The 14,242-nt window shown below is 34.8% G+C and overlaps 1 protein-coding gene across 8 annotated transcripts in view; it reads left to right on the top strand.

The window, feature by feature from the left end:
• HYCC2 (hyccin PI4KA lipid kinase complex subunit 2) overlaps window positions 1-14,242 on the top strand; it is a 79,700-nt gene that overhangs the window by 53,490 nt on the left and 11,968 nt on the right. For all 8 annotated transcript variants that reach the window (XM_079133124.1, XM_079133129.1, XM_079133123.1 and 5 more), the window contains 4 exons: window positions 70-185; window positions 6,027-6,122; window positions 12,806-12,922; window positions 13,619-13,706. In XM_079133124.1, coding sequence (XP_078989250.1) covers window positions 70-185; window positions 6,027-6,122; window positions 12,806-12,922; window positions 13,619-13,706 — 417 coding nt within the window. The remainder of the gene's footprint in view (window positions 1-69; window positions 186-6,026; window positions 6,123-12,805; window positions 12,923-13,618; window positions 13,707-14,242) is intronic.

Below are 14,242 nucleotides of genomic sequence, written 5' to 3'. Positions count from 1 at the left end.
ATTAAATATATTACATGATACAAACTTTATTTTACAGACACTATCTCATACTGCACCTTATTTTTGTAGCCCTCAACAATTGGATCTATGGCTTTGACAGAAGGGGCTTTGTGTCAACATGATCTCATCAGAGTTGTTTATAGTGATCTTCATCCTCAGAGAGAAACATTCACTGCACAAAACAGGTAAGGGACAAAATTGTAGATAGTAACAATTGTAAGTTTATGCTTCATAGTTAACAATAATATCTTCAGTTCAGTTTTGATATGAGAATAGTTCAAATGTAAAATATATCATACTGTTGAAATACATGATAATACAGATGGAGCATCCTTAATCTGAAAGTCAGAAATCTGAAATGCTCCAAAAGCTGAAACTTTTTAAGTGCCAGCATAATACTGCAAGTGGAAAATTCCACACATGACTTCATGTCATTGGGACACAATCAAAATGCAGGTGCACTAAAAATATATAAAATTACCTTCATATTATGTATATAAGGTATATATAAAATATAAATTAATTTCTTGTTTATACTTTTGTCTGAACCCAAGATATTTCATAAATATTCCCAAATTCCAAACTCTTCTAGTCCTAGTCATTTTGAATAATGGTTATTCAACTTGTAGTTAAATATCCATCTGTCTAATGCTCGGTATTATGTTACGATCATCTTGTATAAAACTTTGTAAAGTGGGTGTGGAGTCAGCCAAACCAGTGTTCATGTTCTAGTACTGCAATTTAGAAACTTGCCCTTCGGGCATTTTATCAACTTTCTACACCTTGCTTTTTTGATTGTAGTGTGGAATTAGTACTTAATGTCAGACAAACTGCAAAGTTTGAGTGCACAGTTTCAAAACTGGTCTTGATTCTGATAGCAATGAAAGTTTGCTAGAGGGGGTGGGGACCCCCAAACCACCCTCTTGTTTACTAGTTTTCTAGAAGGACTTTCAGAACCCAATAAAAACCATTGTACTCAGTTATGATTTATTATAGGGAAAGGATACAAATTAAAACAGCCCAAGGAAGAGATGTGTGGGGTAGCATGTGGGAGGACTCCAAAAACACAAAGCTTCTATTTTCCTTTCCCATGGAGTCAGAATTCCTCCTAGCATTAGTGCGTGACCATATACACAGATGATTGGCTGTCTCAGGAAACTATCAAGCTTTAATTTCCAGAATTTTATTGAAGCCTCATGAATGTAAGCATGAATAGTTAGATTGTTTGCCCATATGGCTGATCTCAGCCTCTGAGTTGACTAATATGGTATATGACCTGAAGCCATCACCTTAAATCACATCGTGGTTCTTTCTGACAAACCAGCTCCCACCTAAAATGTCAAATGTGGAGTACCACCCTAAGTTCTGCTGTCACCAGCTCCTCCCCTAAACAAAGATATTTCTAATTAGATACAACACAGGTTACTTCCTGGAATCAAGGACCAGTCTTCTCTTTGGGTAAGGCCAATTATTATATAGACCATCCCCTGGTCTTTGGTCAAGGCCCTCTTAAGCAAAAACAAACATGTTTATGTGGACATACACATTTGTATGACACATAGCAATACTACATCATGAATATGCCTAACTAACATTTGGAGGAAGGAGTGTAAATTAGGAATTTAAAGAAATAACTAACTTGCCCTTTAAAATTATTATAAGCATTTTTGTATCTTTGTTGCAATTTGATCTACTTTATGATACAGTTAGGCAGAACTGTTTGTTGTAGAAATTAGCTGATGATTAACTAAACCTAGTCTGTTTCCATTAGTATTTATCCTGAGGAGACTTTAACTCAATTTAGCAGTACATTTAATCATTAAGATCAGTGTTATGACTTTACCAATAATGCTAGTCTTATGCCATATCGTAAGATGGCAGTAGAAATAACCTGTCAGAGGAGGGGATTTACATGCCTCCTCTTTTTGATATGGTCCTCTATATCTATGGATTCTATATCCATGTATTCAGCCAACCATAGATGGAAAATATTTGAAAAAGATTGCATTTGTACTGAAAATACAGACTTTTTTCTTGTCACTATTCCCTAAACAATACATTTTAACAACCATTTATATAATGTTTATATTGTATTAGATATTATAGATAATCTAGAGATGATTTTAAAGTATGTAGGTAGATAAGCATAATTTATATGCAAATACTATATCATTTTATATAAAGACTTTGGCATCTGTGGATTTTGACATTATAGGGATTCTGGACCACTGCCCCTCAGATACTGAGGAATAACTTCTAGGCAGGAGAAAGCATTTTTCTGTAGTCATTGACCTTCGATGAAGTGCTTAAGTCTGAAATTCCATTTCTTCTTTTGGTCTTCTAAATTTTATATATATGGTAGAAAATGATATGGTTTTCCTTATGTCCTGACATGTTGTTTTGGAAAATACCTTTCATGATTGTTCTTAGCCAACAAGGTGCTTAATAACTCTTTGGAGAAGACTTTATCCCAACTTTGGGTAACAGGATTTTTTTTTTTCTTTGTAGTAATGTTGATTTACTCAAATTCTTCCCCAGTATAAACTGTATATTAAGAACATTAGTTTATAAATAGTCTGAAGACTACCTCCTATGAAATCATCTAGTTACCCGATTCTCATTGTGATTTGTAATTTAAAGTATAAAATTGTATACTTGTGGTAACTTTAAAATAGAACTTGCCATAAAATGAAAATACATAAAGAAACATAAATGTGTCTTCTTCCCTCCAACCACCCATTTCTACTTTGGGTAATTAAACTGTTAGCAGTTTTTTTGTGTCTCTTCAAAATGATTTTTGTGTATATAACCATATATTGAAGCTTAAACACATGCAGGCCCATATACATGGGATTCAGTTGTATATATTATTTAATAATTTGCTTTTTTCACCTAAGAATAGTCTTAAACTTCTTTTGCTAGCAGTGCATACAGATCTCTTCATTCTTTTTTCTTTATTATTTTTGCACTGTCAAGGATTGAACTCAGAACCTTACATGTGTTAGGCAACCTCATTCTTCTTTAATGACTACTTGTTATTCCATTTTATGTATAATCAGTTTTGCTTTTTTGAGTTATGTTTTTTTGGGCTGAAGTAATTCTCCCACCTCATTATCCTCAAAATGGGACTGAAGACAGATGCCCGCAGGTCCAGCTGTACCATCATTTTTTGGTAGTCTCATATCGAGTAAATTTAGATTGTTATCAGTTTTTTGCTGCCATAAAGAATACACAAGAAACATATTTTTCTGTGCATATTTTGCACAAGAACACGAGTATCTGTATGATAAATTTACTGATAGTGAAGTTTTAATGCTAAGGAATGTATGTTTATTCATTTTGAGTAGATATTACCAAATTACCCCCCACAAAACAACTGTACCAATTGAATGTTCCACCAGTGACTTGAGAGTACCTGTTTCCTCCTTGTGACCAATTTGATAGCTAAAACTTGATGTCACTTCGTATTTATTCATTTTAACCTGGGCTTGAATACTTTTATGCGTTAATTCATTGTTTTTCTTGACCTGTGTCCTGTACCTTTTTTTCATATTAAGCTGTGTATTTTTTCCCTTATTGATTTGCAATATTTTAAATATTGAAAAGTGGCACTGTTTTGTTTCACATTTTCAGTTACTTATTGGCTTTAAATTTCTTTTTAAATATAAATATAACTTACATACCATCAATTCTGAAATGTCACTGTAATGTTGCTTGGTGTGAGCTTATTCCCTCCATTCTGCTGAGCATTGGTTGGACCTTTTAGATTTGGAAACTCATGTTCTTCGGACTGGGAAGTTTTCTTGAATTATTATTGCTAATTAGTTTGAACTTTCCACTTCATATAATCTATCATCTGGAGCTTTTTTAAATGGAATGTTGGTTTCCTATAGTGGTAACCTTTCCTTTTTATTTGCCATGTTTTTTCTTTTTGCTTTACTTTCTAAGACTTTCCTTAACTTCATTCACCAATCTTTCTAGACGTTTTTGTTTTGGGTGGTACTGGAGATTGAGCCCAGAGATGCTTTACACTGAGGATTGAGCCCACGGATGCTCTACAGACACCCCAGCCCATTTTTTATTTCTTATTTTTAAACAGGGTTTTGTCAGGTTGCCCAATCTGACTTTGAACTTGGAATTCTCCTGCCTGTGCCTCCTGAGACACTAGGGTTAAAAGCACGTGACTCTGCATCTAGCTTGCTTGAGTTTTTAATTCTTGCAGTTTTTTTTAAATCTCAAAAGCTTTTTTAATTCTCTGAATGCTTTTTAAATAAATATATTTTTGAAATTATGTCCTCATTTTCGAGAATATTAATAGTAATTAGCTATGAACAGTTATTTTTTCTTTATATGCTATTTTCATCAAATTGCCTTCTTCCTTTATTTAATTTTAGTCTCTTTTTCATGTTAGTACAGTTCCTCATATGTGTAAGTAGCCTTTTTTGCCCTTATTTAAGAGTAGGGGAATAAAAATAAGAAGCTCTGACCATGTTAGTGGGCTAATTGACTGAGCTTCCCTGTAGGGTGATCTCACTATGCCACTCACTTGGGAAATTTCAGGAGAATGAATCTTGAAGTCTTTCCTCTTAAGAGTCATCAAATTCCCTAGAGAAAACTCTTCTAGTTCCCTAAATAGTGGACTGGCTGCTAGCATTTTGATGGCTAAATGGGAAAGGAAAGCTTGAGGTCTCAATATTTAGCAAGTCATATTTTACTTTAATCTTCCTCTTTTTATAGTATCCCCCTACCCCTATACATACATCAAATTAAGGTTGTGCCTGGTGGCACCTAGGCAGGAATTCTCTTTTATCCTTTCAGAAAATAAATCTTCACTATTACCTAGATGTATGGAGAAGGAGACAGGATCTGAAGGTATGACTGCTTTCAAATCAGACTTTCACCTTTTAACTTTTTATTTCAAAATAATTTCAGGCTTACAAAAAATGTTGTAAAAATAATATAAAGTGTTTCCACATGCCATTTACCATCCAGCTGTGGAAAGGCTTTTAGAAGTACAACTCCTCTGGGTCCTGTCCCGAGTTTCTTAATTTCGTCACTCCAGATTGAGACATACGAATGTATGTTTTTAAAAAGTCTTGCATAACTAATGTGGATCCAGGTTTAAGAGCCACTTTAGAGACTGTAAAATATTAGAAAAACATTTATTTATTCATTCAATAAACATGTATTAAGCAATTATAATATATTAGACACTGCTAGAAATTAACAATAGAGATGAAAAATATCAGGTTCTTTGTCCTAAAGTTGCTTATTACTATAATGAGTGAAACCAAGGTAGAGGGAGAAAGTTATAATTCTGTGGGATAAATGCTGTTTTAGACCTATAGTTTTCTCAGCTGGGATAATTAAGGTAAAAAATTTGAACTGGGGGCGATTGCAGAAATAACAAACAAACAAACTGAACTGGGGGTGGGGGGAGCTCAGTGATAAAGCACTTGCCTAGCATGCATGAGTTTCTAGGTACAGTCTCTAACACCACTTGATCTAGAACTTGATCAAAATGAAAAAGTGTATTCTGGTAAAAAGGAATATCATTCATAAAAATCAGGAGTTCTGAAAGCTTATGACATAATCATGGAACATTGAGAGGATTAATGTAGCATGTATATGTGGTGGGCAGTGGAGGGGAATAAAGCTGGAGAGGTACATTTAAGGTGAATTTTAAGGACCTATAATAAGGATTCTTAAAATTTTAAAGGACTTCCTGGTAAGTTTGGATTTTATCATGTAGTGAATAGCAAGGTAGTAGACTTTTATTGATAGGGGATTCATCTCTTCAAGCATGATGATTTGTTTTTTAAAGAAGAAAATTTTGATGGCAGCCATGGATATGGTTTGTAGTAATGAGAATGGAAACAGAAACAGGAGGATGCCATAATAATCTGATTGAGAAAACATGAAGGTCAGTATTAAGGTATTAAAACCATTCATTGAATGAAACATTTACTGCAGTCTCTTGTAGAAATAATTGTATGCAATGTTTTTCAATTGTTTATTTCTTCCAGATTTGAAGTCCTGAGTTTTCTCATGCTATGTTATAATTCTGCTATCGTGTATATGCCTGCTTCATCTTACCAATCTCTTTGTCGTATGGGCTCCAGGTGAGAAGTGTAATTTTAATTAACTTTCATATTCATTTACTTGACAAATATTTATTGAGCATATTCTTTATGCCAGACACTGTTCTAACTTATCATGATACAGTAATTAAACAGTTTCACAGAGCTTATATTTATGTAGAAGTCCTTATCATCCCTTATGGCTTCTTGAAAATTATTTCAGCATTAAAGGAGTTAGGACAAGTTAGCATTGTTGGCTGATATATGTAATCATTACCTGCGTGCCACTTTTTAGAAATCATGTTGACAGATAAGCAATGTAAACCTTTTCCTTTACATCTTTCACAGATAACAGTCTTTGTGTTGGAGAAAATTAGTAATTGCAACAGTTATTTGTGTGTATGCATATGTACTGGTGGGGAGTGAAGGGGTGGTTTCAGTGTCTCACAATAACTTTCATTATATCAGAATTTCTAATAATCTAACAGACCTGACTGAAATTTAAATTTGCACTGTAGAAAAAAATTTTTTATATTCTACTTTTGTATTCATTTCCTTTTCCCCCCATATTTTCTAATGATACCGTATAGTTGCACATAATGTGATTCGTACTGTTACATGTTTGTATATGCACACAATATAACAATATAATTTGAACAGTATCATTCCCTGATTATTCCCCATTCCTTCTCCTCCTCAGCCCTTAGTCCCTTTCCTGTCTTCTACTGATCTTCCTTTGATGTTCATGAGACTCCCTTTCCCCAACCTTTCTTTTCCTTTTTCCTCTCTAGCTTCCACATGAGAAAGAAAACATAATGACCCTTAACCTTCTGAGTTTGACTTAATTTGCTTAACATAATGTTCTCAAGTTTTATTCATTTCCCTGCAAATGACATAATTGCATTGTTTATGGCTGAATAAAACTCCATTGTGTATATCTACCACATTTTCTTTATCCATTCATCCATTAATGGATACCTGGGCTGGTTTCATAATTTGATATTGTGAATTGTGATGCTATAAACATGAGTACGCATGTATCACTGTAGTATGATGGCTTTAATTCTTTAGGATTAATACCAAGAAGTGATAGAGCTGGGTCATATACCTAGTCTTGTTTTTTTGTTTTGTTGGTGGGTACCAGGGATTGAACTCAGGGGCACTCAACCACTGAGCCACATCCCCAGCCCTATTTTGTATTTTATTTAGAGACAGGGTCTCACTGAGTTGCTTTGTGCCTCACTTTTGCTGATTGTCTTTGAACTCATGATCCTCCTGCCTCAGCTTCCTTAGCTGCTGGATTACAGGTGTGTGCCGCTGTGCCTGGCAACTCCTAGTCTTTTGAGGAGCCTCCATACTCATTCCCATTGTGTATTGTGCTAACTTATAGTCCCACCCAGCAGTGAAAAAATGTTCCTTTTTCTCCACATCTTCTCCAGCATTTAGTATGGTTTGTATTCTTGATGACTGCCATTCTGACTGGCAAGAGATGAAATCTCAGTGTAGTTTTGATCTGCATTTCCCTAATTGCTAGTGATGTTGAATATATTTTCATTTAATTGTTGGCCATTTGTATTTCTTTTGAGAAGTGTCAGTTTAATTTATTTGCCCACTTATTAATTGGAGTTTTTTTTTTTTTTTGGTGTTAAATTATTTGAGTTCTTTATATAGTCTAGATATTAATCCTCTGTTGGAAGAGCAAGCTAGCAAAGATTTTTCTTCCCGTTCTGTGGGTTCTCTCTTCATGTTCCTGTTTGTTTCCTTTGCTGCACAGAACTTTTTCATTTGATGCTGCTCCATTTATTAACTCTTGGCATTATTTCCTGAGCTTTAGGGTTCCTATTGAGAAAGTCATTGCCTGTGCCTAAAAGCTGGAGCGTTGACCCTATGTTTTCTTCTAGCAGTTACATTGTTTCTGGCCTAATTCCAAGGTCTGTGCTCCACTTGGGGTTGATTTTTTTTGTGCAGGGTGAGAGAAAAGGGTCTAGTTCCATTCTTCTACAGAGGTATAACCAGTTGTCCCAGCACTGTTAAATAGGTTGCCTTTTCTCCTGTGGATGTAATTGGCACCTTTATCAAGAATCAGATGACTGTCTATGTGGGTTTGTCTGTTTTTTCTTTTCTGTACCGTTGGCGTATTTGTCAGTTTTCATGCCAGTAGCATGCATTATTTTGTTAGTAAAGGGGATTGCATTGAATGTGTGTATTGCTTTCGATATTATGGCCATCTTAACAGAATTTTTCTGCCTATCCCTGAACATTGGGGTCTTTCCATCTTGTATCATCTTTAGTATCTTTCTTCAGTGTTCTATAGTGTCATTGTACAGGTCGTTTACCTCCTTGGTTAACATTTATCCCTGGGTATTTTATTTTATTTATTTTTTAAATATTATTTTAGATGTTGATAGACCTTTATTTTATTCATTTATTTATACGTGGTGCTGAGAATTGAACCCAGTGCCTCACGCATGCTAGGCAAGCACTCTACCACTAAGCCACAACCCCAGCCCCTATTTATTTATTTATTTATTTATTTATTTATTTATTTATTTATTTATTTATTGCGGTACTGGGGATCGAACTCAGGGCCTTTGCTTGCGGGGCAAGCACTCTACCAGCTGAGCTGTCTCCCCAGCCCCCCTATTTTATTTTTTTGAGGCTGTTGTGAATGGAATTGTTTTCCTGATTTCTTTCTTAACAGATTCATTATTGGTATATAGGAAAACTATTGATTTTTGCATTTTGATTTTGTAACCTGCTACTTTGCTGAATTTGTTGATTAGCTCTAGCAGGTTTTGGTGGAGCTTCTTTGATCTTCTCATATCATCTGCAAATAGTGATAATTTTACATTTTCCTTTCCTATGTTTATTCCTTTTATTTCCTTCTCTTGCCTAATTGCTCTGACCAGAGTTTCTAGCAGGATATTAAATAGGAGTGATAAGAGTGGAAATCCTTCTCTTGTTCCAAATTTTAAAGGAAATGCTTTCAGTTTTTCCCCATTTACAGTGAGGTTGGCTTTGGGTTTTCTGTATTAGCCTTTATGATGTTAAGGTAGGTTCCTTCCGTTCCTAGTTTCTTTAATGTTTTTATCATGAATGGGTGCTGAATTTTGTTGAAGGCCTTCTCTGCATCTGTTGAAGTTACAAAGTGATTTTTGTCCTTGATTCTATTTATGTGATGACTTACATTTTTTTTTATCTGTGTATAATTTTAAACTGTCCTTGCATCAAACCATCTCTGGAATAAAACCAGCTTAGTCGTGGTGTGCAGTCTCGTTAGTACGTTGTTGGAATCAATTTGCTAATATTTTATTAAGTATTTTTGCATCTAAGTTTACCCAGGATATTGGTCTGTGATTTTCCTTCCTTGATGTGTCATTATCTCATTTTGGTATTGTGATACTGGTCTCATAGAATGAATTTGGAAATGTTCCTTCCCTTTTTATTTCATAAAATAAATATGAAATAAATAAATATGAGGAGCATTGGTGTTAGTTTTTCTTTCGTGGTCTGGTAGAATAGAAAAAAAAAGTAATATATAAATTAATTTAGTGTCACAGAATTTCATTTTTAAGTTTGTCCTATCAAACTCATTGTTGCTTGAGGAAACATGTCTGTCCCCCCCCCCCCCCAATTAAAAAAATGGTATAATGGCATGTTTGTTTCCTGTTGTGCATAAAAAAAATCACCACAAACTTCTTGGCTTGAAACATGACACATTTATCTGGAGATGGGGATAGCTGGTCCTCTGCTTAGGATCTTACAAGACTATAGTTAAAAGCTCGTCTGGAGTTGCAGTCTTACCTCAGGTTCAACACTTGTTGGCAGAATTCTGTTCCAGTGGTTGTAGGACTGTGTCCCCCAGTCAATAGCATACAGGACCTGAGGGTTCTGTTGATGTGCAACAAATTTTGCTGAGATTGCTTATAGTTTTTCCATTGTGTATTGGGTAACCCTGCCGACCATCAGTTTCTTATGGCTGTCTGCCAGAGTTGATCCTCAGTTCCATGTCACATGGACCTCCCAACAGAGGTAGACTACAACATGGCAGCTTACTCTTGAAAGCTTATGTGAGGAGTGAGAAGGATCCCAGCAACACCCTTTACCTGAAGGAACATGGGCACATAGTCATAAGCACATAACTGGGGAATCCCATCACCTCTTAGGTCACACCTTTACTCAAGGGAGAAGGGTAAATATCAGAAAGGATCATAGAGATCAGTGCCTTCCAAGAGATTGTCTCCTACCATAAATGCTTTGCTGAAGTTCACATACTGTTGTGTTAAGAGAGTGTGATCCTATGTATAACAGAACTTCTTAATTTTGGTAAGTGGTTGAAGGTCAATCTAAATTATTTATAACTGAGATTACATATTATCTTTATAAGTACATCATTTCATCTATAGCAACATCAATGGACAACAGAGTATCTAAGCTTGGTGCTGTTTTTAAGAGAATACATTATTTAAGCATTTGCTTCCTATCTTAATGTAATATTTATTTATAAAAGACTTTCAGGTTTGTTAAAAGAAATATGCTTGTTCGCATATTTGGCAGCATTTTTATGGCCCTTAATAGTTTTGTTTTTTGGTGCTAGGGCTTGAATCCAGGAGCACTCTTAACTCAGTGGTACATTCCCAACCCTTTGTGTTGCTATTTTTTGTGGGACCTGGGGGAAGTACTGCGGATTGAACTCAGGGGCACTCACAGCCCTATTTTGCATTTTAGAGACAGGGTCTTACTGAGTTGCTTTAGCACTTCCCTTTTGCTGAGGCTGACTTTGAACTCATGATCCTCCTGCCTTAGCATCTCAAGCTGCTGTGCACCACCACATCTAAGTTGCTTCAGCTGGCTTTGAACTTGAAATCCTTGCACCTCAGCCTACTGAGTTGTTAGATTTACAGGCTTGTGCCACCATGTATGACTAGAGTTTCTTAATAACAAATGATGTGGGGCTGGGGATATAACTGAGTGGTAAAGTGCTTGCATAGCAAGCATGAGGCCCTGGGTTCAATTCCTATTTCTGCAAAAAAAAGGAAAGAAAAGAAAAGAAAAGTGATGACAGAGTTTAATGGTCTTAAAACTTTTATTTACTTGTCCTCTAAAGAATTTTGAAAAATTTTATATCTTGTACATTTTTAAGTTGATATGTCAAATGTTTCATTCTGTCTTAAATATTTGAAGTGTTATTTCTACTATGAAAATATTGATATTATAAAAAGTTGGTTATTTTAATGTATGTAGTTTAAATGTCACAGAGATTTAGTACTTGCCATCATCCATTGAGAAATAAATGAGCAAGCCTGTTCTTTAAAGGTCTAACATTACATAATTCCTTTTTCTCCTGGAAATTGAATTTCCATTCCACTTTCCCCACATAATTTCATCTTATTATGATGCCATTTTTCAACTTAAAGTCTTTTATTCATCAGTTAATTATATTTGCTGTAGATATGTATGTGTATGTGTACATGTATGTGCATATGTGTCTATACATATAACAATTATCCTTACATTTTAACTGATTAATGTAATCTGAGCTGGGTAGTGTACACCTATGATCCCAACTACTTAGGAGGCTCAAGCAGGAGAAACGTAAGTTTGAGGACAGCATGGGCAAGTTAAACAGATTCTTGTCTTGAGAGAGAGAGAAAAAAAATATGTGCTCATTGCACTTAAGGAATATAATAGTCTTTATTCACAAAAAACATAAAGTTCATGGAACATTTTATCTTTTGATAACTATTATGGTAACTTTTGGAAGAAGCTCTATGACATGGAAGGTAGGGAATTGTTTGTGGCACAGCTTTTTCTTCTTTGTCCCTGCCCACAAAGGTGGCAATTTCTTTTGTTTGGCATCATGGCTGCCTTTAGTCTCTTGTGAAGCTTAAGATCCTCAAAAAGAAGACTAAGAAGTTTAGCTGGTATGAGTCAGACGAATATATCACAATTAAGTATAACTGACAGGAATCCAGAGGTGTTACAGTAGGGTGTAGAGAAGATTCAAATGACAGTTCTTGGTTCTGGGAGCAACAAGGAAACAAAACATATGCTGTCCAGTAACTTCTGACAGTCCCTGCTCTACAGCATCAAAGTGCTTCAAGTACTTGCAGTTGTGTAATAGTTCTTGCTGTCTCAGATTGCTTCCAGTGTTTTCTTCATGGAAATAGCAGCCCAACTGGTCATCAGAGCCACCAATCCCATTGCCAGGTTGCCCCAGTGAAGGAAATTAGTTTAGACAATTTATGTGCATACTTCATTTTGATTAAATTAAACAAAAAAATCTTCAGATAAATAAAATTAAAATGACCTTGCAGCCAAAGGTATTTTGAAATTGAAATGTCTGTGTTTTGAGATTTCTCTGTACTTCAGAGTAATTTACCTTGTTTGGATGGTAAAAGTTGCTCGTTTCTGTGCCTGTGAGAGAGAGAGAGAGAAGGAAAGCATGAATGGAGCAAGATGAATATTTGTGAAAGAGTTTGTTAGTTATTTGATAAAAGTTATTAGACATAATCCACTAGAATATATGCTTTGTGAGAACACAGGTTTAATTTTTTATCTTTCCTGTAGGTGATTATATCTTGGGCCCAGAACAGTGACTGGCATATAGCAGGCACCAGTTAATATTTAAGGAATGAATAATTAAACAAATGAGTTTATAAAGGCAAAATTACTATACGTAATGAGTCAGGGATTCATACATGGTAAATACCTTATTTTTCTAGGGTTTGTGTGAGTGGGTTTCCACGGCAACATGAAAAACACTGGAAAGAACTCTGTGGTCGAATAGTATTGGATCCTGAATTTATGGTGCAACTTCTCACAGGTGTTTATTATGCCATGTAAGTATGTATGTGGTGTATGTAAGTGGTGTATGAAATTTATGAATTCTTCCTAATCTATTTATTTCTTATCAGACATAACAGAGTCTTTTGTTCCAGGATGAGCCTACTATCTTGTTTTTCTAATGTAGTTTCCTTTCATTACTTTAAAAATAGCCAGTATATAATATAACTAGTTGTTAAAATTGGAGTCATGTGAGACATTTTCAGGTTTTCTGTATGGAAAATTATCTCTGCAAAGTTCATAACTCTTAAGTTTTCATGAATGCATTAAATATATGACAATGTTATCCACACATGATAAAAATCAATTTATATGAAGAAACTTCTATAAACTAAACATAGTATTTGAAATGTCCTTTCTTATTATAACCAAAATTAGAACATTATAGAAACGTAATAATATAAAAGTTGATGTGAAGGCAGTCATGGTGGTGCATGCCTGTAGTTCTAGCATCTCTGGAAGATCACATAAAATTGAAGACAGCCTGGGCAATTTGGTGAATCCCTATCTCAAATAAATTAATTAAAAAGATTGGATAGATAGTAAAGTGGTTTGATCCCCATTGCCAGGAAGAAAAAATTTGATGTGAAAATCTTATTTTACAACCAAAATAGTAGGACTTAGAACAATAAAAAAATGTGTGAGGATTAGAGATATTTGCTAAAGATAGTAAATGGTATGCTTATCCACAGGTATAATGGACAGTGGGACCTTGGCCAGGAAGTTCTTGATGACATCATTTATAGAGCTCAACTAGAACTCTTTTCTCAACCACTGTTGGTAAGTTATATTTATTTATGTTTTCTTCTCAGCACTAGATATCAACCTAGAGGCATTCTCCTACTGAGCTATATGTCCAGCATCCCACTCTGGTTTTTTTTGTTTGTTTGTTTTTCTTTTGAGACATGGTTTTACTAAGTTGCCCAGGTTGGCCTTGAACTTGTTATCCCCCTGCCTCAGTTTCCCAAGTAGCTAGAACTACAGGCAGCACCTGAATGACTTACTCTTTATAACCTATGTGTAAAGAAGGTACTACTCAGTTTAAAAATAGAAGGACTAAAAGTAAAATATAGGTAAATTAAATAATTAAATGTTTGAAATCCTTTAAGAGAGAAGAAATGTTATTCAAATCTGTAGAAAAAGGAAGACCTTCTAAGCTGAAGTGTTAAGATGAATCACTAAAGTGAGTTTGATGTTTTTTCCTCCACAAATACCTAAACCATTAGTTTTTTCAAAAGCCAAGTGAATACACAGTGAACAAAAAGAAAAATATTCTCAGTAGGCAATGCAAGAAAAAGCCAATTATTTTATTCTGT

The sequence above is a fragment of the Sciurus vulgaris genome, assembly GCF_902686455.1.
Source record: "Sciurus vulgaris genome assembly, chromosome: 3".
In the NCBI taxonomy this organism is placed as follows: Eukaryota; Metazoa; Chordata; class Mammalia; order Rodentia; family Sciuridae; genus Sciurus; species Sciurus vulgaris.
The sequence above is the reverse complement of the archived record's forward strand: the minus strand, read 5'-3'. Positions and strand labels throughout refer to the sequence as shown.